Genomic DNA, 23,530 nt, shown 5'->3' with positions numbered 1-23,530 from the left:
AAAAACAATTATAGGAAAATAAAAAACTTGTCTTCTACACTTCTTGTTTGAGGTGTGCAAATTAAACTGACAAAAACAGATTAACAGAAGACCCAGTTTATTTTTATCCACACAGGAGCCTCACAGAAAAGACGTGAATACACAAAGAAGTGGTTAGCCTTGAACACTTGTATCCCATACTTACAAAGGGTAGCGAATTGAGGAGAAGTAACCAGACAAAAGAACGGTTTGGACTTCCAGGGTGGTAAATTGCGGAGTGGTAAGTATATGGGGGAAATTAGTGGTGGGTAAGGCTTATTCTGTAAGATTTGTTATGCAGTGTCATTACATGGCCAACAAGGCTCCAGTGATAAAGGTGCAATTTCTGCCCTGCTTTTAGATAGAAAAGGGCAGGTAGAAATCTCTTTTTATATCTCTTGTTTCTCAGTTGCCTTTAGCTCAAAATAGCATTTCTGTGAAATGGCTTATTTTGGGGTGGCACATTCTGCTCCCCTTCACAATAAAACATAAACTTAGCAACTTAAAGTGCAGAGCATTGTCCTACCTGGATTATCAGGGCTATGTTGCCCAAATTACAGGCTCATGTCTTAATTAAAGAGATAATCAGAAAAACATAGTTAGTATAACTCCATTTTCATTCAGGTGAATACTTGAACTTTTTCGTTCTTAAGCAATCCCTGATCAGATGCCTGAAAGTTAAAATACTGACACTGGCTACTCTGGGGTGTGACACATCAGGGTCACTGCTGCTCCCTTTATAGTTGTTGCAGCCTCTTAGAGAACTCTAGACTTCAAGTGAGAGCCAGTGGCCAATAGCACAGAGCGATCTAAACATAGAGTTAAGAAACTGTCTCAGTCCAAACTCAGCTGCCAATTAATAGTCTGACCTCAGCAAGCCATTTCATATTGTTGGGCCTGTTTTATCACCAATATAATAAGAGGATCAGATAATGACCTGTAAAAACTCTTTTGGTTCTATGTAAAAGTAGATGTAAAATATGTTTTCATGGGGATAACCTCATACCAATGCAATTTCTCCAAGAATTGAAATATTGCACCACCTCCAATGTAAGTTTCCTGAGTATAGTAATGTAAAATCCTTCAGGAAATAACTAAGTGGAAGTGTGTCACACTTCCAATGGCATTACATTACAAATTAATCAAGAAATTTGCATGTATATAAACTTCATTTATCAATAAGACAATTTAAATAGTACATATCTTTTACCTATTGGTTACAATCCAAGTACTCTAAAGAAAAGATTAAAATAGGCCTGTGAGGGATTCGTTAAAGGTACCTTTTCGTTTTGAATTGAATTTAAGACATTTCTTTAATTATTTTTAAGTATCTCTTATGTGCGCCATAGTTACTATTCAAATTTCATTGGTTCGAGGAAATAGAGCGTAGAGGAGTAGTTCTCAAACTGGAGTATGCACTCAGATCACCTGCAGACCTTGCGTTTCTCTGATTCAGTAGGTGTGCAGTTGGGCCTGAGGGCCTCCAGGTCTAACAAGTTCCCGAGCATTGCTGCTGCTGCAGGTCCAGGGACTACACTTGCAGAGGCAGACAGAGGCTGCCAGCTGCCCTGCAGCACCAGATCTCAGCCTGAGGCAGGTTAGAAACAATCAGGGAAACTGTAGAAAATGCTGGAGCCTGGACCTTATCTCCAGACAGATAGGTTTAATTATTTTGGGCTCTGTGCTGGGCACAGGCTTTTGAAAAGCTTTCCAGGTAATTCTAATGTGTAGGTAAGTTTAAGAACCACTGCCACGAAGATGACGAAGATCAGTGACAAAGCATTAACTTGGTGTGATGGAAGAATGAAACAATACAACTACAGAATGAGCATTTCTGAACAATAATGATTTTATAGTTGAGCCCAAAGTTTTCTCCACACATCTTTTCTGCTAATTGACAGGTATTCCAATATGCAAATAAGCATAGAACAGTAGATGTGCCTCAACTTCTAATCAAATTCCTTCCCTTCCTTTTGCATTAAGCTCGGGCCGCAGAGATGCACAAGCATTTTATATAACCAATTTCCTTTTTCTTCCTATGAAGTACTAGACAGCAGGAGTAAGAAGTGCAGAGTACTGCCGAATGCTGGCATCTTAATGTGCACTGCCCCCAAATTCCTTGGCAGCTCGCTGGGAAGCCATTCATCTCACCAGTGGATGCTGCAGCTTCGCTGCCATCTTCACTTATCTCAAAGGAAACTTGCTGCATGACTTGGGAAACATACACCTCAGATGAGTCTGTTGGAAAATATGAAAGTGTGTTTAGGAGTTAAAATTCAGAGCTATTCAATCCCTCTGCTGGGTATATACCCCAAAAACTCAGAAACATTGATACGTAAAGACACATGCAGCCCCATGTTTATTGCAGCATTGTTCACAGTGGCCAAGACATGGAAACAACCAAAAAGCCCATCAATAGATGACTGGATAAAGAAGATGTGGCACATATACACTATGGAATACTACTCAGCCATAAGAAATGATGACATCGGAACATTTACAGCAAAATGGTGGGATCTTGATAACATGATACGAAGTGAAATAAGTAAATCAGAAAAAAACAGGAACTGCATTATTCCATACATAGGTGGGACATAAAAGTGAAACTAAGATACATTGATAAGAGTGTTGTGGTTACGGGGAGAGGGGGGAAAGGGAGAGGGAAAGGGGGAGGGGGAGGGGCACAAAGAAAACTAGATAGAAGATGACAGAGGACAATCTGACTTTGGGTGATGGGTTTGCAACATAATTGAAAGACGAGATAACCTGGACTTGTTGATCTTTGAATATATGTATCCTGATTTATTGATGTCGCCCCATTAAAAAAATAAAATTATTAAAAATAAAAATTCAGAGCTATTGCTTGTTGGGTCCCAGGTTAATTACATTTTGAAATGAACAAAAAGAATGAACAGATTCTTTCCAAGTTAGGTTAATTTGCTAGAGATAAAGGTGATTTAGTTTTAGCTTTTGCAGAAATAACATAGAGACAGATACAGTGAGACCAAGCTTAGCCCAGATATAAAAGGTAAAGACAGAAGGATATAAGCCTCAAATCAGATATCCCATTAAGTGAAATATTTGCATGAACAGGGATTTTTGCTCCCTTTAGTCATGGTCTACAGACAAGATGAAAGAGGCTTTACAGATTTGAGTTAATCCCACTTTATGTATTCAACCTCAAAGCCAACTTGCTTTTAAATTCTGTATTCAGTTTTGATCTGAGTTTAAAACAGAATTTACTTTCCTTTAAGACTGGTGAGACTGTGGAAACCTAAAGAGCTTTTGTGGTATGTTACAAAATCACTTCAGAGCTATGCTTTAAAACCTGTCCAATTGTTCAGTGTAAGATAGTGCGGTAGAACGCTTTGTTCTAGTGTGGATACAAGTGGAGCAAGAACCGCCTCTTCTCTCCTCCCTGGGATTGATGTATGTGTGAAGCGTTTCTGATACAGCGACCTGCGAGGAGAGGCTCTTTGAGAAGGGGAAAGAGGAACCAGAAGGGGAAAGAGGGCCATCAGCCCTCCCTGCTCGGACAATGTTCTGCAGTGAGACAACTGAAATGCGATCCTGCATCCAGCAGTGACAAGAGAATGGAGGAGAGGAAGATGGGCCTTGAAACTTTAAGAGAAAGAAGGAAAAAGAGCTTTGTGTCTCTTGAGAGAGAAAGCTGATGTGATGCAGGTGGACTCCACCAAAACCACCCAATGTAAAAGGATGCCTAAAGAAACACCTTTGTACAGGGCCCGGCTTGGAAAGCTCTCTGAGAAGAAAATCCCTCAGTCAACATAGACACACATCATCAAAGGTACATTTGCAAAAGAAATGGCTTCCCATCCAATCTCACTAAGAATAAACTCTAAATCACTTATGATAATTGTATCTGGCCCTAATTGCTTTTATCCTTACCTGCCCTCCTGTCCTCACCAGTAGCTCCAAGTACAGTCAAGCACCAAGGTTGAGCCTAACTGTCCTTTGCTTAGAACTCCTTCCACAGAACTCTCCCTGATCAGTTTCCTTGTTCAGGTGTCAGCAAAAGCATCACTTCCTAACAGCAGTCTTCCCTCACTCTGTAATTCTGACACACAAACGGAGAAAAGGGGGCAGATGAACTGAAATGCAGAAGGTCTTTAAGGTCTGGCAAAAAGGCACTTTCTTTCTCTGGATTTGCCTGGAATACTATAGGATTTACACAGACCACACAGAGTAGATAACCAGGCTCCCATACCAAGAACAAAGACCAAAAACGAATTAGAGGAGGAGTAGAGAATTCCAGCCATTTTCACAATGTCACCAGACCACGTGACTGGCTGCTGGACTGAACAGCGTGGCCTTGTGCATGCCCTTCTGCCACAGAGCGGGCCCAGTCCTGGGAAAAGAACGGGACGCAAGAGGTATTGGCCAAAACAAGAAATCTGGACTCTATAAACTCACTGGTTTCTCCATCTTTGTAACAATTTTTTCCCTTAATTTTCTATAAAAATTCCACATATGTCTTTGTCAAATTAAAAAGATAAAAAAACCTTCCCAAATTCTGCTGGAAGATGTGCAAGTAATACTAATGTGCCATTGCCCCACCTGCCTTTTGTAATTCAACATTAATTGAGTGATGCAGCACACTGTTAGTGCCAGATGTTGAATAAAGTGATTTACATACAGTCTTTTATTTATTTATTTCCCTAAGATAATAATCTCATTTAACATATTTGTATGATTGGGCTCAGAAAGGCTAAATATTTTATTAAAGATGACATAAAAAGTAATAGCAGTTAGAAGTCAAATCTTCATCACAAAACTTTCAAAATCACTTTCTGAAAACATTTCCTCTAAACTTGTGAAATACATGAGTATAAAGTAGTACTTCTTCTGTGTAAGTATCCCATAGACCTAGTGGTGGGCTGGTGCACAGTAGCCTTTACTGAAAGTTTATTGCACAAATGAAAGGTAAGAATAGCACAGAATTTCCTAATGACCAGGGCTAGTGTCAGCCTTGGCTGTGGTTATTCTATATTTCAAGCAATAAGACAGAACCAATATAGTTGAAATAAATCATATATGTAATTTAGGAGAAAAAGAACTGAAAATGTTGGTCATTAATTCCTTGTTCACAGCTATCCTCTTTTACAAATTCTTTTATGAAACATTTTAGAGGTATTTCCTTAGCAACTCTGCCTGAAAAGAGATTTTATATAAATCACAAATTGCTGGGAATTTGTAGAATGAGTGGCTGTTTGAAATGACGGAGGTACAGCAAGTAAGTTTTCAAAAGCCAGAAAGAAGTTTAAGATGAAGTGCTTGAAAAATGGCTTGGTTTATTTCAGGTAGATGAGATGGCTGTGTTCCAGGGCACAGGCAGACAGCATCTTGCTGCAGTATTTAATGTTGACTGTCTCATTTCTGATGCTGATGAAACTGCCAGAGAAGTTAGATCTATCTGTCACTGTAAGAACAGTAACTAAATCATGTGTGAAAGTGACAGTCTACATCTTTGTCACCCCAACCAACTCCTCCACCAAGAAAGTTCATTCTGTTCATTTATATGCATAATTGATGAGTGAATAAATTTATGAATACTTCTTCAAAGCCCAGATATTTTTATAGCAATAGACAAAATTTTCATGTGATGATACAGAAATCCATCAGATAGATAGGTTTGTATTATTAGGACTCTTTTTATAAAATAGAAGACTGAATTTAAATGAAAGTAAATAAGTTGGAATTAATTTGCCTTCTTCATCCATTTTTTTTCCTTTTAATTGTGTAAGTTTGAACTAAAGAGCACTGCCAGAATAAAAAACATTCAAAGACGGTCTTGGGCTTTGTTGTGCAAGTGAGCATCCTAAGCCTGCACAATTTCCCAGGTGCAAGTTAGCATAAGAATTCCATTGCCTCAGTTCTGTTTTCAGTCCCAAACTAAATCTACAAATCGTGGCATTGCATTTTCTAGATTGTGCTCATCATGCAGCATGTTCTGAATGCCTATTTCGTGGGCTCTGATATTACTGAATTAATATTTGCAAATTGGCTTATGAGAATTTTATTAGCTCTGCTTAAATGAGAGACTCAAAGTTGTATTTCCTGTTGTTCAAATAAAAAAATCCAAAATAGGACCGAAATAAAAACCCCTATAATACTTTACCTACATAGTTTCATTACAGGCATGCTTGGAAGGCTTATCTAACATTCTAAAATGTTTTCTGACTTTCATCAAGGAAAAGTAGTTAAATGCAAAATAGAGTGCTTGCTTATAGGCAGCTCAACATGACTGACATTTTTTCGCATATATATTTTCTGGGACTGAATGCTCTTTCCATTTTTAAGAGTAGTCAGTTAAGATAGTTACTAAAAAAACATATTAACATGATAATATAAGACTTATTTATCACATTACCTGTTATTCCAGAAAGGTCACAGCCACCACTAAATATTTCAGTTATGTTCAAAGAATACAAAGCTTCTTTAAAGTCTAATTTTTGTTCTACTTTAAATCTGTTATAAAAAGAAGAAGAAATGTCTTGAAACACTGCACACAGTTGCCACCAATTCTTTTTAATCTATTAAGTGGGTGACTTGGAAGAGATTATATTGTGAAATCTTTTGTTTTCATTACCACAGTTATATTCCCTCACATTTCCACACACCATACTTGCCCAGCTCCACTAAGCCATTCTAAGTTACTAAGAACTTCTTTTCCAGGTTGGCAGGAAGGAGGAAGAAAATACTCTATTTTCTGAAGTAACAGTTACCCAGCTAAACAGGGTGAGAGTTTGAAGATTTCAACTGCTTGACTCCTTCCCCAGAAGTGTAAAGGTTTCCCTCCAGCAACTGTACACATTCAGTGTTGTCAAACCCTCTAAGACTGTTCCTGGCAGATGTTGAAGATGTTATGAGAAGGGAACAAAAGTTGACAATCCTTGAAGGAAATTGTTGACTACTCAGGTACAGAGAGGTGTTAATAACCTATTATCCTTGCCTTCCATCGTCATAATTAATGTGACTTCCCTCAGTTTATGGGCACACCTCATAGCTTTCTAAAGGTCCAGTAAAGGGGTTAAAACATTGAAAGGGAAGTAAATACCTTACAAATGATATAAAGTATAAAAATTATACAAGATAAAATAAAATATGTCCAGTACTTCTGATGCTGGGCTGCACCTGAGGAAGCCAAGGGAGGCCTCAATCCTCTAAAACAAAAAGTATTCAAGAGCATGACAGAAAAATTTATAAAAGCAATAGTATGTACTGGAGAAGTGAGAACAGAGATCTCAGAGAAAGAGACACATGGTTGCAGTCTGGGTGGCAACTGTTTTATTCATCATGGGCAGGGGTGGGGATGACTGCCTACATGGCTCATACTTGTCTCTCCTATCCAGATGTGATTTCTTTTTGGTCCTGTCAGTTACAGGAAACTGAGGACGGCAACTCTGGGGGAATAGGTGGTCATTGAAGGTCTTGTCTGTAATGTTCTAGCCAAGATGGAGAAGAAGGAATAGAGAATGAGGTCTTTGTTCTCTATTCTGACGTTTCCTGCCTCATTTCCAAAAGGGGGCCATAAATTAGGACTTCAGATTTATCTCCCCTCTCCAGGCTTCTCTGAAGAAAGAACTTACACAGAGACTCTCAAAGATTCTCTTAGATTCTGAGCTACAATTCCAAGTCAACAGCAATCACTGAACCTCACTTCGCCATTTTAATAGTAATAATAATTAATAATAATTATAAAAGCTAATGTTTGCTGACTTTATAGATGCTTAAAGCATCAATTTGAATTTAAAAACCAGATTGGGACCCTGGCCACTTGGCTCAGTGGTAGAGCATCGGCCTGGTGTATGGATGCGGGTTCAATTCCCGGCCAGGGCACACAGGAGAAGCACCCATATGCTTCTCTGCCCTTCTCCCTTTCCCTTCTCTCTATCTCTCTCTCTTCCCCTCCCACAGCCCAGGCTCCTTTGGAGCAAAGTTGGCCCGTACGCTGAGGACAGCTCCATGGCCTCTGCCTCAGGTGCTAGAATAACTCTGGATGCAAAGGAAGTAATGCTCCAGATGGGCAGAGCACCGCCCCCTAGTGGTCATGCCGGGTGGATCCCAGTCAGGTACATGTGGGAGTCTGTCTCTTTGCCTCCCTGCTTCTCATTTAAAAAATAATTTTAAAAAAATGAAAAATAATAATAAAAAAACAAAACAACAACCCAGGTTGGAACCTTTGTTTATGAAAGAAGAGTGTACAGTTCTCAAACAGGGAGCTATGTATATTCTTACATTAGCCAAATTCCTAGGGAAATCCTGCCCAAGCTGCTCTGTCTGTGCCCTCGTGGGCATTTGGCCTTGTATTCTAAGGTTTGGATATAAACACAACTGTTCAAGCACAGAATTCGTGCTTTGCCAGCAGGTTGGCTGACATCTGGGGTTAGAAATTAGCTTGGGCAATTGGTCTAATTAGATCATTGTTTTAATTGCCAAATAACGAACAAATGAGAATCTTAATTATAATTTTTCAAAAGAATGAACATGCTGTGGCAGAAATGTACTGGGCCTAAATCATTTCTAGTAAAATATTATGCACTTTTGAAAGATATCAATGCATTCAAAACCTTAGTTAACTGGGAATGGGCACAACAGAAACATTAAAATCCACCAATAATAAAAATAGCTTGTTTAATGCCAACTGTTTTCAACTTTTCATCTGAACTTCCAGCTAAGAAAGATAATATGCAGGATAATGAGTTTGAGGGTTTGTTTTGTTTTGTTTTATTTTGTTTCATTACCGCACACTATTTTTAAACTGAACAGAGTATAAGCTTCCAACAGGTGAAGAATAAATGTCTTATCTCTAAATGGAATATTTTTAGTATAACAAGAGTAATACAAAATTTATTACAACTTATAATAATGCCTAATTATCACCAGAGTCATTTAAGTAACAGTCCTGCTTATAAAATAGTCTAATGAAACCTAGAGCAATAGAAACCCATTTAACCACTTAACAAACTTTAATCTACAACAAATTTTTAATTATCTATAATTATTAGAGCCAGTAGGAAGAAGTACTTCCATGTGTTAGGCACTTAATATATAGTTTTTAATCTTCACAAAACCCTTAGGAAGTTAGCATTATCATTCTCATTATTACTGCTATTAATATATTAAAGAGTAGAGTTTTGAGGAAGTTGATTTTCAGGTTCAAGATCAGGATAGGAGACAAAAGTAGGATTCAAACTCAGGTTCAATTCAAGACAAAGCTAATGCTACCTCTCATTTCTTCCTACTAAGAATATAATTCAGCTTCATATTCTATTTATCTCTCTCTCTGTATATATTTATATACATATACTGTATATAGTATTGATTATGAATCACTCCCAAATTTTGTGTCATTATATTTATTCAAAATTTACATCATTTTCTCTTTTACTTGATCTTCCTCTAAAATTGTCAAAAGAATATACCTAAAATAAAGGAACCAACAAAAGACTGGATAGTCAATTAACAATTAAATAATTGAAAAATAAATGTTTCAGCATATATGAACATTATCTGTTTGCTTACAAAACAGAAATTGACCACCTATGCTTACAAGGGTCTTACACATATAAAAGCTACAAAAAATGAGAAAGAGAATTCAGAATTACTATTCTGAGATGGATCCACACCTTTCTGCAGGCCCTACTGCAGATTCCTCCCTTTTCCTGTATACACAGGACTCTTATTTGATGAACAAAGCCTTGGTTGGGTCTCTCTTGGTGTCCCTACTCTTATTATTTGAAAACCCAGTTTTGATACATTGGATTTGAGTCATTCTTGGAATGCTCAGTCTTAGAACCAACAAAACCAAGTTTTAAAACTGCACACATTGGTGAACCTGGACTATTAGGTTAGTACATAATAGTTTCTGTTCACTTCTAACCAACTACCTGTGTGTATGTGTGTGTGTGCACATGTATGTATGTGTGTGTCTGTGTGAAATAGTCTATTAGCCTCAGAGTTGAATTAAAAATGCTTTCTGAGATGCTCATCTTCATTAGTTATTAGAGAAATGCAAATCAAAACTACAATGATATACTACCTCACACCTGTTAGATTAGCTATTATCAACAAGACAGGTAATAAGTGCTGGAGAGGTTGTGGAGAAAAAGGAACCCTCATTTGCTGTTGGTGGGAATGTAAAGTAGTACAACCATTATGGAAGAAAGTATGGTGGTTCCTCAAAAAACTGAAAATAGAACTACTTTATGACCCAGCAATCCCTCTACTGGGTGTATACCCCAAAAACTCAGAAACATTAATACGTAAAGACACATGCAACCTCATGTTCATTGCAGCATTGAATAGAAGACTGAATAAAGAAGATGTGGCACATATACACTATGGAATACTACTCAGCCATAAGAAATGATGACATCGGATCATTTACAACAAAATGGTTGGATCTTGATAACATTATAGAGTGAAATAAGTAAATCAGAAAAAACCAAGAACTGCATGATTCCATACATAAGTGGGACATAAAAACAAGACTAAGAGACATGGACAAGAGTGTGGTGGTTATGGGGGGGGAGGGAGGGAGAGGGGAAGAGGGTGGGGGAGGGGCACAAAGAAAACCTGATAGGAGGTGACAGAGGACAATCTGATTTTGGGTGATGGATATGCAACATAACTGAATGACAAGATAACCTGGACATGTTTTCTTTGAACATATGTACCCTGATTTATTGATGTCACCCTATTAAAATTAATAAAAATTTATTTTAAAAAATGCTTTCTGTAACATATAAAACATACCTGGACACTCTTTAATGTAAACTTGGGATTCCAATGTGTATCTGTGTCTAATAGGCCAAAGCAAATAGACATTTTGTAATCACCTCTGCAGCTGGTCATAACGTATCTGTTCTCATACCCAGCCTCATTTTCCCTGGGTTCACTTTCTCTTACAACATATAGTTCACACTCACCCCATTTGAGGGGGCTATATTTCAGTCCACAACAGTTGTTCTTAGAAGAATTAAAAGAGTAGTCTGTGTCCACACTATGGGAGGAGTTGTATGACAGTTTAGAGAGGCTGATAATATGGCCAAACAATTTGAAAAGGTTGTTCAAATTGCAGGATTTGTAACTCTGAAACATTCCTGTGGGGATTTCTAAATGTTGAGGGAATTCTGGTAAAAACCCGTGACTCCTGTTGTCAATGGAGTTTATGATTTACACATTATTCTCCAGGTATTTTCTATCTAGGTTACTGTAGCTGGGGGCACTTTGGGTGTAGGCATTATTATCCCCATTTTATGTTAATGAAATCACTTAAAATAGTCAAGTGATTCTCCTAAAACCCCATCATTAGTCCACAGCATAGATAGTTTTTAAATTCAAGGTTTTTGTTGTTGTTGTTTTCCTCAAACAATGATCTTTCTAAAGGTAGAAAAATGAGAGAGAAAGAAATAAATTTGAAAAAAAAAAAGTTAATTCCAAAAGTTATTACTTAAAAGTAAACTATCTGTCACATACACCATTATATTTCCCTATTTGGCACATAGGAAAAGCTAAAAAAAAGTACTCTTTGAAAGACTGAATAATCTCTGGATAGAAATGTCTAGATGAAGGGAAATTGTAAAAGAGGTTGGAGAGAGAAATTTAGATTTTAGATACATGAATAATAAAGGACAAAAAATAGAAACAAAAAGAAGAAATTTGAAGATAAAACTCTGGTAATTGTTATTTGGGAACAGAAAGAAAAAGGGTAAGTCAGGGAGCAGGGAAATTTTACAGGGAGAAAAAAATAGGGAGAGTAGTACCACAGTGATTAAAGAAAGATTTTCAAAAAAACAGGATGGTTAATAATACTTGAATAAAGAGCCCAGAGTTAGGATGAGAAAATCATAGGCTACCTCTTTCTCCAGGACATCAAGGAAGGTAAAAGAAGAAATGATTAGCAAACCTTTAAACATATTTTGAGGTGAATAATAAAGAGGTGAGTTTGCTTGATGATATGTGCTCTTTAAGGAACAGGAAGTTGAGACATCTTGCCTGTAAGAGGAATCAATATAAAGTAGTGCATGGAGAATAGAGGTAAACTTTGGGAGTGGTGTGGGTGTTAGAAAAGAAAGTTCTTTGAAGATAAACATTGAATCCCAAGCCCCACCTTTAGTAAGGCCAGAGGTGACTGCTTTCATGATTTTGCTAAATAAAATCAGTAGTTGAGAATCCTGAATGGCTTTTTGAGTGGACTTTGGATTGAGTATGGCTTATGAGAGCATTAGAGAGGGACAAAGACAAAGTGACAAAAACACATAAAATGTTTGGTGAGAGAATGGTTGAACTGTCTGACTGGATCTTGGCTAAGTAGGAAAGAAGGTAAAAACCAAGAGTTTAAGAGACCAAGGGTCAGAAAGAGGGGTGCACAAATCATCTAAGCCTTGATGAGTTTGAAGAAAAATTTAGAAATAAAAGGACATAATATAATCTATTAGACATTTGTCTTTTTAAAAATTTAGATAGAGTGTAAATTGAGTTACTTGGGTACATCTTACTATCTGAAAACTCTCTGGTCTCTTAGAAGCATGACATTAAGAAATTAGTGTTTATAATTATTGCTTATTAAGATACATCTTTGAAACTTCCATTCTGTATTGAGTATCTGAAACTAACCTTAGGAGTCTAGATATAATTCAGTGACTGGGAAAGTATTATTTGTCAATGATAATTTAACATATCTTTCAATTATATGGTATCTTAAGTGTTTGGAGGTTTTATTTTTCTTAAACATAATAGAAGATAAGTATTTTAAATTTTAATTAAGGAAAAATTAGGAAAATAATTTTGTATAATAATATCTTTTAATCCTACCATTATAGTTGAAATAGTTACATTTCTTCATTTCTTTGCAAGAATACTGAGCACTTAAATTCAATCCTCTCATGGCAAAGCACTGCTGGCATTGTTCAGACCTGTCTTTATATCCATAATGAAGTAATACTTTCGAATTCATTTTTCTTTTCATTTTTGTCTATAGACCTTTCAAGCATTTGTCATTGTTCAACTGGCTATAAAAATTCTTCCATTAAGTGAAAACATAAGAACCAGAATAATAACACATTACCAACCTAGGGAGGCTTATTTCCACTTCCTCTTCTTGCATCTCAGAGAACCATTTCAAGATTTGATGAGCAGTAACTTGTTTTTCCATTTCGTCCATGCTCACCTTTTCTTCAGGAAGTATAATGATTAAACTAAACTCATCACCTTTATAAGGTAATTCCAAAACCTGGTAGTTCATGGAGGATTCAGAAAAATAACCTGTAATAGAGGAAATAAAACATTAAATATACTTGACAATTCCCACTGTCATGCTTTAGAATGCGATTTCTCATATTACCATATTTTGCTCTCAAAATAGCCTTCATCGTTGGAATTTTGACTGTTGCACCATCTTTCTTAGTAAAGCTCATCAGCTTTGTGTCTTCTTTTCTAAATTTTTGTTTCCAATCCCCCTTGAAATATATAGCATTCACCAGGACAAGCCGAGTCAGTGGACCAAATTCTTCCCCTGAAAACATGCCTTTAATTTTTCCTGTGAAGAGGGTGGAACAGGACAGCAGAAAAAAAACATGCAACAGCTCTTAGTAGAAATGCTTTAATAGAAGTAAAACAACAATTTACTTTGCAGATTGCATATAAACAAGGCGCTTTGTCACCTAAAAATGACAGTTTTGAGAGCAAAAGGGAGCACTATTAAATGCTTTATTTAAAAATGGGCACAAATGGGATTTTTACTAGGAAACAGGAGATACAAGATTGTTTTAGGCAAATTTGAACTGGCCTGGTGATAAACTCTCTTTAGTAAGATCATTTCTATAAATTGTTTTTCAGACAAAAAGAACAAAAACTAAATATCTCTTCCTGCATATTTATTGGCATTTTTCAAATTTTGTTTCCAGGTTCTGCAGTAGGTCCATCAGAATTAATACATTAATGGGACACTCAGTCTTCCACTCTTGCAGCTACAGCCACTGATTGTTGGAAGAGACAAGTACGGAGCTGCTAGTATCATTTTCTTCTCAAAATCCAGTCTCCTATTTCTATGACCAATGAGTACTTCAAAGTTATAAAACAGAAACATGATTGGGTGCATGGAGCTGCCTAGAGATGTTCTTCTTTTGTTCCTATTAGTAGGATTACCCTGTGAACATGGCTCACAACACCCCACAGTTTCAGACTATGTTTCCTTATGAGACTTTCCATAAAGAATACAGTAGCATCTAACACCCTCACAATTTTTTTGTAGCAGAATGAATAATCAAAGAGACAGACTGCTATTAATCGAGGACTTGTCAACTCATATATGTTATTATTAAACTTTTTAATCATCTTGAAATGTTAATAATATCCTAATTTTAAATAAGCCATACCTTAGAACTTGTAAAAATGTGAACTCATCTGTATGACTTTAAACTGTGTTCTTTCTACTCTGCCATTCCATATTCCCTTTGCAATTTTTGCTAGCTTGTATTTACTTTAAGTTAAGATTACCTTGTTCATAATAGAACTATCAAAATCTATTATTAAACATTAACACATCCAACTCAGGTGTGTTATATGTTTATAGTTTATGTGGGAAAAAAAGCATTTGGGATTGACAAATCTAATGATCTAATATTTAGCTGGCCAAAGATATTATTCCTGCTGCCACACTTCTAAAATCTATACCTTAACAAAAATTATTAAAATTCTTTCATTAAGAATTCCACAAATAGATATTTCTCAAAAATAAAGGATCTGTGTACTTTTCAAAGCAGTTCACAATTTCTCTCAGTTTTGTAATTTAGTATTAATTTGAATAGCAGGAAAGAGAAATAAAAGATTTATTCCCCTGAACCAATTTAGTAGGAAAATATTCACCCATTTATTTTAGGATATTAAAAATCATTAATACAATGTCAAATAATGATTGTATGAAAAAGGGAAACTTTACCATCTGTTTTGCTTTCTACCCAGGCACTTATTGTCTCTGCACAAGCCTTTGCATCCTGAAAATCTACGAGTTTTATGGCACTCTGAAAAAATTTCTTGTTGCCATGGAGATACTGTTCTTTCACAGTGAATCCTTCTTGAAGGTAGAGGGCATTGGCAAGATTAAATGTAAATTCCTGTTTTTTCTCTGAGATGGCAGAGAAAAATGACTTCAATGCAGTAAATTCTTCTCCTAAAAAATAATTATAATGTATACTGACATATTGAAAACAACAGTTTTTCAGCTTTGCTTCTAAGAAATCTGATTCATATCACCACTTTTTATACCCTTAGATATAACTAATAATCCTTTCTAATTTAGTATAAGTACTTTAAGCATTTATCTCCCATGAAATATGCATTTTCTAGAAAAATCAGTTCATATATAGGGGGAAAAAGTCCTTGTAAATTTGAAATTTGTCTAAAAGAAGAATATATATTTAAACAGTGTGACGAGAACTCCTTTATAGTAAAATTTAGCTTATTCCTAGTCATTGGAAATTTACCTTTAGAATCTCATTTTTTGTGTCACATGCAATATTTATTAAAGTAAAATGCTAACGGAGGCTGTTAGGGGATATGACAGTGATTAGTAATTCTTTTCAATAATACTTATGTTTGAGCTAAAGAAAGAATTACTCTGTTATGAGCAACTGTACCTGTCCATGATTTGAAGTTTACTAGGCAACTCCTGTAATCATTTGTATAGATGTGTGAGACTCAGAACTGCTTATTTTCTCAGGATCATAAGTCTATATATTTTGGCTGTCTACATGCACAATACAAATTTTTGAGCACCCAACTATAACTATTAGCCAACTGAATCCATCCGAGTTAGCTAAGAATCCCTGTTGGCCAACTATTCATTTATTGTTGGATAATTCTGACCATAGTGTTGTCAGGAATGTATATGTGCCTATAAGAGAAGTCTATGATCTTTGCTCAGTGGCTTCCCATTTATTATCAAAGGCTACCAACAGTTTTCATTCCCTCCGGCTTAATCCCGGAACTCAATCATTTAGCCTGGGAAGTATATTTCAAATCAAAGATTTATTCAAGGCCTTCGTTTCCTTTTCAGTTAAATACTAAAAATACAACCTTTCTAACTTTAAAGTTCATTATATGCAATTAATTTCTGTTGAAGAGACATAAATGGTTTATCATTGTAAGATGCTCATTGAATAAAGAGATTTTAAAAAGTATTACTGAGAGAAACATACTTGATGTCTGCTGAATATAGGATGTTGTGTGTGTGTGTTTGTGTACTTATGAGTGTGTGTTAACACTGTATCAGCCAGAGAATATTTGTGCAAATAGAACAGATGCCTTCACTGAAGTGCATTAAGCCCATGGCCTCACGCTTCATCAGCCGAGTGGAGGCTACACTGTATTTCGGTCCCCATCTGCCTCTTTGTCCTGGCACTCTTGTGTGGGTACAGGCTACACAACCATACAGGAGGCTTAGGAAAGTGTATTTGATTATATTTCAAACTATAATTCTCTATTCATGAAACATGGACACAGATAGAAAAGATTTTAGGTACAAAAGTTTTATTTGAAGAATTTGAGTAATCCTTTAAAAACCCTGGAATATTTTACATACAGAAGGGAAGAAAGTGAATCTATTTTACTTGTTACTGCAGTGATTTCAGATGGCAATCACTGCTTGCTATTTAAAGCCAAGAAAAAGGTTCTCAATAGCTGGGAGAATACAAAGAGACTTCCTGAGTGAAGAAGAGATGAGAGCTTCTCCAAAAGAATTAATTAAGGTCAGAAATAAAGTGGCAATTTGGAAACCAGTTTTCAGGAACTTGTAATTTATGAAAATCTTTAAAGGAAAGGGGAAAAAAAAAGGGGTGGAATAGTTGCAACTCATTTGTCAGAGGAAATAGATTTATGTCATACACTTAAGATCTAAGACTGTGTGACAAACAATCAGCTACCCTTTGATAAATCACTGGTCTCAGAAGTCAATAAAAAATGTCACCAAGTAACACAAGTTTGGAGGAGAATATAAAATTACCTGCCTTATAAGTTTGATTTAATTTACAGATTAATAACCTCTTTTAGAATCGATCAAAAAGAATACATATACATGGTTCCTAATAAGCCATGAAAATAAGGTCACTTAATTTCTTAAAATAGAGCCTTGGAAACCCTTACAAGTCATGGGGTGAATATGACTTTTGGTTCAATTATATCAGCCTTTCAGAAAATGTTCTAAAATTCAGTATATATTTACTTCTCTTGCTATGAAGGGCCCCAAGATCAATTGTGCATGCAATAGGAGACATCCAAAGATAAAAATAAAGATGGTCATAGAATTATAAATATTTTTTCCAGAAATTCCATATAAATTATCTCCTCCAAGCTCCTCTTTTTATAGTGAGGAATCTAACATCAAGAGAGAGACCATAGCTTGAGAGGTGCCAAATCTCAAGGTCATTTGATTTCAGAGCTGAATCAGGAATTCATGCCCAGGTCCCTTTCTATAACTCTCTTCTAATAAAGAAGCATTTTTATGTTAGTCTTTGATTAGTAAGCAAAATTATTAGAGGCAAAAACTAATAATAATAATAATAATAATTTTAAAAATTAAAAAAGGAAACATTATCAGGTTTGATAAATTATGAACAGATGTTTTGGTAATGGGGGAAGGACTGAGGACACTGAGAGCCTCAGTGGGGTAGGGTGCCAGGAGCTGTGTGCCCATCTGTAGACTAATCTGGGTGTTAAAGTGAAACAACTGGCAATAGAGTGCATCTTTTGTGAATTCAAGGGAAGGCCAGGACCTTGATGAATCAATGAGACACTTACATGGGGCATAAAATTTAAGGAGATGCCAAGGAACTCAGAAATCAAGACAAATGATATTTTACTGTAATATACATTTTAAAAAACAGAATTTAAATAAATTCATGATTAGCAAAATATAAAGCTTTAAATAAAGAGACAGGATCATTATTACTGACTTTTCCTTGCACCTTGGGTCCCACTGTGGCTGCCAGACACTCCCTTCCTGTCCCTCTCCCTCTGCCCTCAGGGACATTTTGCTTTTCTCTCTCCAGACCCCCTGACATTTTATCCATCTCCTTGTGTGCTCACTGTTCCCCTCCTTAACTCTGTGTCCCCTTTTTCTTTCTTCTTTAATTTCTCCCCATTTTTATTTTTCATTTTTCAAATCTTTTTTGACTGTCCTTCCTTCCTTTAACCCTCCCTCCCTCCCTCCCTCCCTCCTTTCTTTCTTTCCTCCTTCCCTCCTTCCTTCCTTCCTTCCTTCCTTCCTTCCTTCCTTCCTTCCTTCCTTCCTTCCTTCCTTCCTTCCTTCCTTCCTTCCTAGTTTTTTCCATCTGTGCTTCCTCCTTAACAAAGTAGAACACAAAACAAGTTTGTTACATATTGTTATATGTGTTACATTAATGTTTAATTGTTCATGTATACTTTTCCAAGGAAAATATTAAAGTGTTCATTATTGTTCTTATGATCTATAACCCTCACTGAATCAGTTTTGAAATTATTTCTGGGCAAGTTACTTAACATTTCTTTTCCTTAGTGCCTTCATCTGTGCATCAGTGTTATGTCTTCCTCACAGAGTATTTGTGAAAATTAAATGAGATCATGTATCAGCACATAAAACAGTGTCTGCTACCATATATATATATATATATATGTATATATATATATATGATAGTGTCACAATTATTACTATAATTATTACATTCAGAATCCAGAGTTGTTAAGACATCTGATTTCTCTATAGAATTAATTCTATTTAAAATAATTTAGATTTCAGAGGCTCTAATTTGTTCATTTATCATGGAGTCAATTTTACATATCTTCATAAATGTTCTGCTAATTTTCAAAACAGTATTATGTGATTTAAATGTTTCTGGGACTGTGTAGTGGGATTTGATGAAATTAAAACAGACAGTCAAGACTGAATCTGGAACATAGTGGCTTTCTTTTACATTATTCACAAAGGAAAACTCTTGCAGTTAACTTCACACTCTCACCAACTTCTTTTTACATAAAACTGTTTTTTTTAAATGACTTACATAAAACCTTGTAGAGAAGAAAAACAAATTTTTAAACATGACTACTCTGTGCTAAGGCATAAACATAATGAAAGTAGTTATAATAAATAAATCCCCAAATCAAAAACCTGAATGTTTCCTCTGATGTTCAGGATATTGTACCTGATAGAGATGTAAAAGTTTGAACTTAGCCTGACCTGTGGTGGTGCAGTGGATAAAGCGTCAACCTGGAACACTGAGGTCGCCAGTTCAAAACCCCGGATTGCAAATGTGTATCAAGGCATGTAGGGGAAGCCACATCTATGAAATTGATGCTTCCCACTTCTCCCCTGCCTTCTCTCTTTCTCTCCTCTCTCTAAAATTAATAAATAAAATCTAATAAAAAGAAACACTTTTTTAAAGTTTAAACTTAGATTTATTATAGAAATTGTGAGTACAGAATAGCCAAGGAAATGAGCAATTACCCCTTCAAATGGGTTGCCAGCACTGAAGTTTCTATATGCTATTTCAGATACACCTTTGGAAGATTCCAAAACAACAACCACTTACACACACACACAGAATTTCTTTTTCAAATTTTTTTAAAAACTAGTAACTATGTAAGCTTTTAAAATGTATACATAATGCTTCTCTTGGTCTCGTTTAAGTGGAGAAATTAAATCTTATTTAGAAAACTAATTTACAAAGCTAATGAACAGAGATAAACACAAAGATTTCTGTGTAATGATGCTCACTGAAGTATTTTAATAGAAGTATTCGAAACAACCTCATGAAAAAAGGTTAAGTAAGTAATGATATTTCATTAAGAGATAATAAGGCAACAATTAAAAATTATATTCTGAAACTGTCACATGACATGAAAAATGATCACAACATAGTAAGTGATAGTGAAAGAATATGAATGTGTATATATGTACCTATGGATATATATATATACAGCATATGCAAACATACACATATATACAAAACTTAATTTCAATTACTAAAAAATCCAAAACAGATCAGAATAAAATATACAGATATACTCACAATTTTATATCTGTATAGAATTCATTTCTTAATAAATTATTTTGGTAGCATTTTCATTAAAAACAATTATAAATGAATGGATATTATTTACATTACAACTCTTGATTTTATGATAATTATATACTTTTGCAATAGTTTCCAAAGGTTCTATATCCCTGAACTTCTCTCTAATATATTTTTTTTAAATTTGGCCAGATCTCATCCAGTTTAAATAATCATATGTAAAAAATCTTACCAGTTGTGTTTTCCTGAAATTTTAAAGTTTGTCTTATCTGCTCTTGTGCTCTTCCTTTTGCTCCCAGATGCACCATTGCAAGAACCAAAGTTGTTCCAAGTGGGGAAAATATAATGTTGTTCTTGTGAGATGAACTAATAGCTTTATAAAGATCCACTGCAAATTCGGCATTTCTTTGAGCCAAGTGCCTTGAGGCTTGATTTCCAGAAAAAGTCACTAGAAGACTCCACAACAAAATCTTAAACATTTTGACCTCTGAGTATTAATTAAAAATGTATTAGTTTTCAGAGACATCAGAGTTTATCATATCACACTCAAAAGAAAACTTTCAACCTATTAGAACTTTCTGTCATAAGAGGACATATTACCATAAAAATATTCTAATGTCAGTTTTTAGAATAAACATCATCTATTAAGACAGATAAACTATGTGCTAATGGTATTTTTATGTCCCTTCAAAATTAGTTCAAAATATATAGCAATTTCCTGAAATCAAAAGAGAAATTATAATTCTGGAACATTATCAGTAGTAATACTATCTCTAAATAGCTATATGATCCATTTTCTATCTTTTTCTATGATTTTAAATAAAATATACTCAATATCAAGGAAATACTCTGTCTAGACTACTCTAAAATTATTTATTGATTAATAAGTGAAATGGAATTTTAAAAAAAATTTGCACTCTCCAGCGTAGATTTAGACTTATAAGATTAGAAAGTTAATATATTATAAATCAATTAAGTAATCTAACTTTTTAAACAGTAAAAGTTAAAAAATTTGTAGGGCAAAATACTCCACACCTACATGTACTTTTCAAAGGGAGAAAAAAATCTCAGAAATTATAAAGAAATGAAACTACAAGCAAATATAAATGGTTCAACAATATCAAAAGAAAAAAATCAATTTTAAAAAGATCAAAGAAAAATCTGACAAATAACAAATATAAGAAAGCTAGCTCAGTGGTAGAGTGTCAGCCTGGTTTGTGGAAGTCCCAGGTTTGATTCCTGGCCAGGGCACACAGGAGAAGCACCCGTCTGCTTCTCCATCCTTTCCCCTCTTCTTCCTCTCTCTCTCTCTTCCCCTCCTGCAGCCAAGGCTCCATTGGAGCAAAGTTGGCCCGGGTGCTGAAAACGGCCTTCACCTCAGGGACCAGAATGGCTCTGGTTGTAAGGAAGCAGCAATACCCCAGATGGGCAGAGCATCAACCCCTAGTAGGCTTGCCAGATGGATCCCGGTCAGGCTCATGGGGGAGTCTGTCTTTCTGCCTCCCAGCTTCTCACTTAAGAAAAATACAAAAAAAAAAAAATATCTATAACAGTCACAACAACATGAGTAACACCCTATTAAAGTGTTCTTCACTGAATTGCAGAAAATTCAACCCTGATTACATCTTAAGCAGAATGAGTTTTGTAATTTTACCAAAGACTTGGTGGAATACTAACTCTGAAGGCCTAATAAATTTTAGTAACATTAATTTTAACCTTACAGAGAATACATTTAGTAACCCTTAATAACTCCAAGTTGAATAGATTATTAAGAAGTAACTTTTCATTGTGGGTAAAGGTAAAAGCCTCCAGAATAATGTGTTGCTAGTCTTAAATAATTAAATTACTATATTTCTAGAGTGCATTGCAGACCATTAGAGAGGTCATCATGACCCACAAATGATTTAAAAAGTCATTAGGAATCACTGTTATATATAAAGATTACTAATAGTCAAGTATTCTCTAAAACTTATATACTTGGATACTTTAAATTCTTTTCTAATATATAAAAACTTTATTTGCTTTGATACACAATTTACAAAGGGAAAAGATCTCAATGTTTAATCTAAAATAATTGTTAGAAAAGAATATTTTATTAATTTGAAAATATAGATACATACATCTCATCAGGTAAATTTTTATTGAGGATTAAATTAGCACATAAGGTAGTAAATAGCACTGCAACCATAGTAAAAGCAGGTGAGTAAGAGAACTTTAATGTGCAAAATAAATTTCTGTGTATCATTTTTTTATATATTCACAATCTCAGAAAATGTCTGCCTAAAATATTGGTTTGTAGGTATATAGTCAAAATATTATCAGTATTTTAAGTCATCAAGTGGCAATTGATTAGGCACATCTTTATATTCTTGATTTGTATTAGAATAATAAACAATATTATGAAGGATGTATTTTTCTCTTAGAGTAGAATCTGGAAGTTATCCTCTCATTAATATTAACAATCTTAATAATTAAAGTGTACACTCTTTGAAGATCTCTCTGTCCCAGAAAATAACTAGGTACTTAGTAGATTATATAATATTGATTTGAAATATTTACCTATCTCATTGGCTTTTGGATCATATCTCATTAACAATCATACAGTACTGATGAACTAAACAATTAAATGAATAGTCTTATAAGAATTTAATAATCAAATTTATAATGACATCTTTTAAGAAGAATAAAATTAGTGTATTAATTTGATAAATTTAAATACTATCTGCCAAAGTGAATTGAAATGGAATTCTTACTTTACTAAACACTCATAGTCAGTAATATTGCATGCATACTTTATTCATACACTATTAAATTTGAAGGTACTTACTCAAAATTTGCTTCTGATCATTCACCGTAATGTTATAAATAAAATATGCCTCCTGAGAAACACCAGTACATGGAACACCTGATTGGTCAAGGCCAAGTCTATTTATCTTGAATGTTGCTAGATTAATTATTCTAAAACCAAAACAGGTGTTCACCACATTTGTATGAAAGGACTAACATGATCAGGTTAATTATCAATGATGAAATATGCAAGAACTGAGAGAGAAAACAATACTAGAATTTTTTAAAAGATCATTAAGTTTATGTTATTATTCACTTATTATTTCACTTCTTTTATAATAAGTAGAAACGATTTGAAAAAACGTGCCGGTGCTTGTAAATTTTCTAGTAATTACTTTTTTTTGTTTCTCATAGGACTTCCACATCAGATTACCAATGTAGTCCATCATAAATATTTCAGAATGCCTCTGAGAAAAAGAATAAAGCTAAATCAAGTCCAAAATGAAGAGACAAATTACTGTTGCATTTACAGAGTTCTCAACAATTCATCAAGTTATACACTAGTCAAAGAAATTTCCTGTGGACAAAAAGCCCATTTTAATCCTTAGAGAAAATACTAGATGTTATAAATATATAATCTTTATGTTGAACAAAAC

At 34.8% G+C, this 23,530-nt stretch overlaps 1 protein-coding gene across 1 annotated transcript in view; it reads right to left on the bottom strand.

Moving 5' to 3' along the window:
• SERPINI2 (serpin family I member 2) overlaps window positions 1-23,032 on the bottom strand; it is a 28,752-nt gene extending 5,720 nt beyond the window's left edge. The window contains exons 1-7 of the mRNA XM_066347075.1: window positions 22,915-23,032; window positions 20,320-20,574; window positions 14,984-15,214; window positions 13,388-13,582; window positions 13,116-13,308; window positions 6,410-6,507; window positions 2,170-2,256 (exon numbers count right to left, since the gene is read on the bottom strand). Of these exons, the coding sequence (XP_066203172.1) occupies window positions 2,170-2,256; window positions 6,410-6,507; window positions 13,116-13,308; window positions 13,388-13,582; window positions 14,984-15,214; window positions 20,320-20,566 (1,051 nt within the window). The 5' untranslated portion in view covers window positions 20,567-20,574; window positions 22,915-23,032. The remainder of the gene's footprint in view (window positions 1-2,169; window positions 2,257-6,409; window positions 6,508-13,115; window positions 13,309-13,387; window positions 13,583-14,983; window positions 15,215-20,319; window positions 20,575-22,914) is intronic.
• Window positions 23,033-23,530: the final 498 nt, after the last annotated feature.

Source organism: Saccopteryx leptura, chromosome 8, assembly GCF_036850995.1.
Source record: "Saccopteryx leptura isolate mSacLep1 chromosome 8, mSacLep1_pri_phased_curated, whole genome shotgun sequence".
Lineage (NCBI taxonomy): Eukaryota > Metazoa > Chordata > Mammalia > Chiroptera > Emballonuridae > Saccopteryx > Saccopteryx leptura.
The sequence above is the reverse complement of the archived record's forward strand: the minus strand, read 5'-3'. Positions and strand labels throughout refer to the sequence as shown.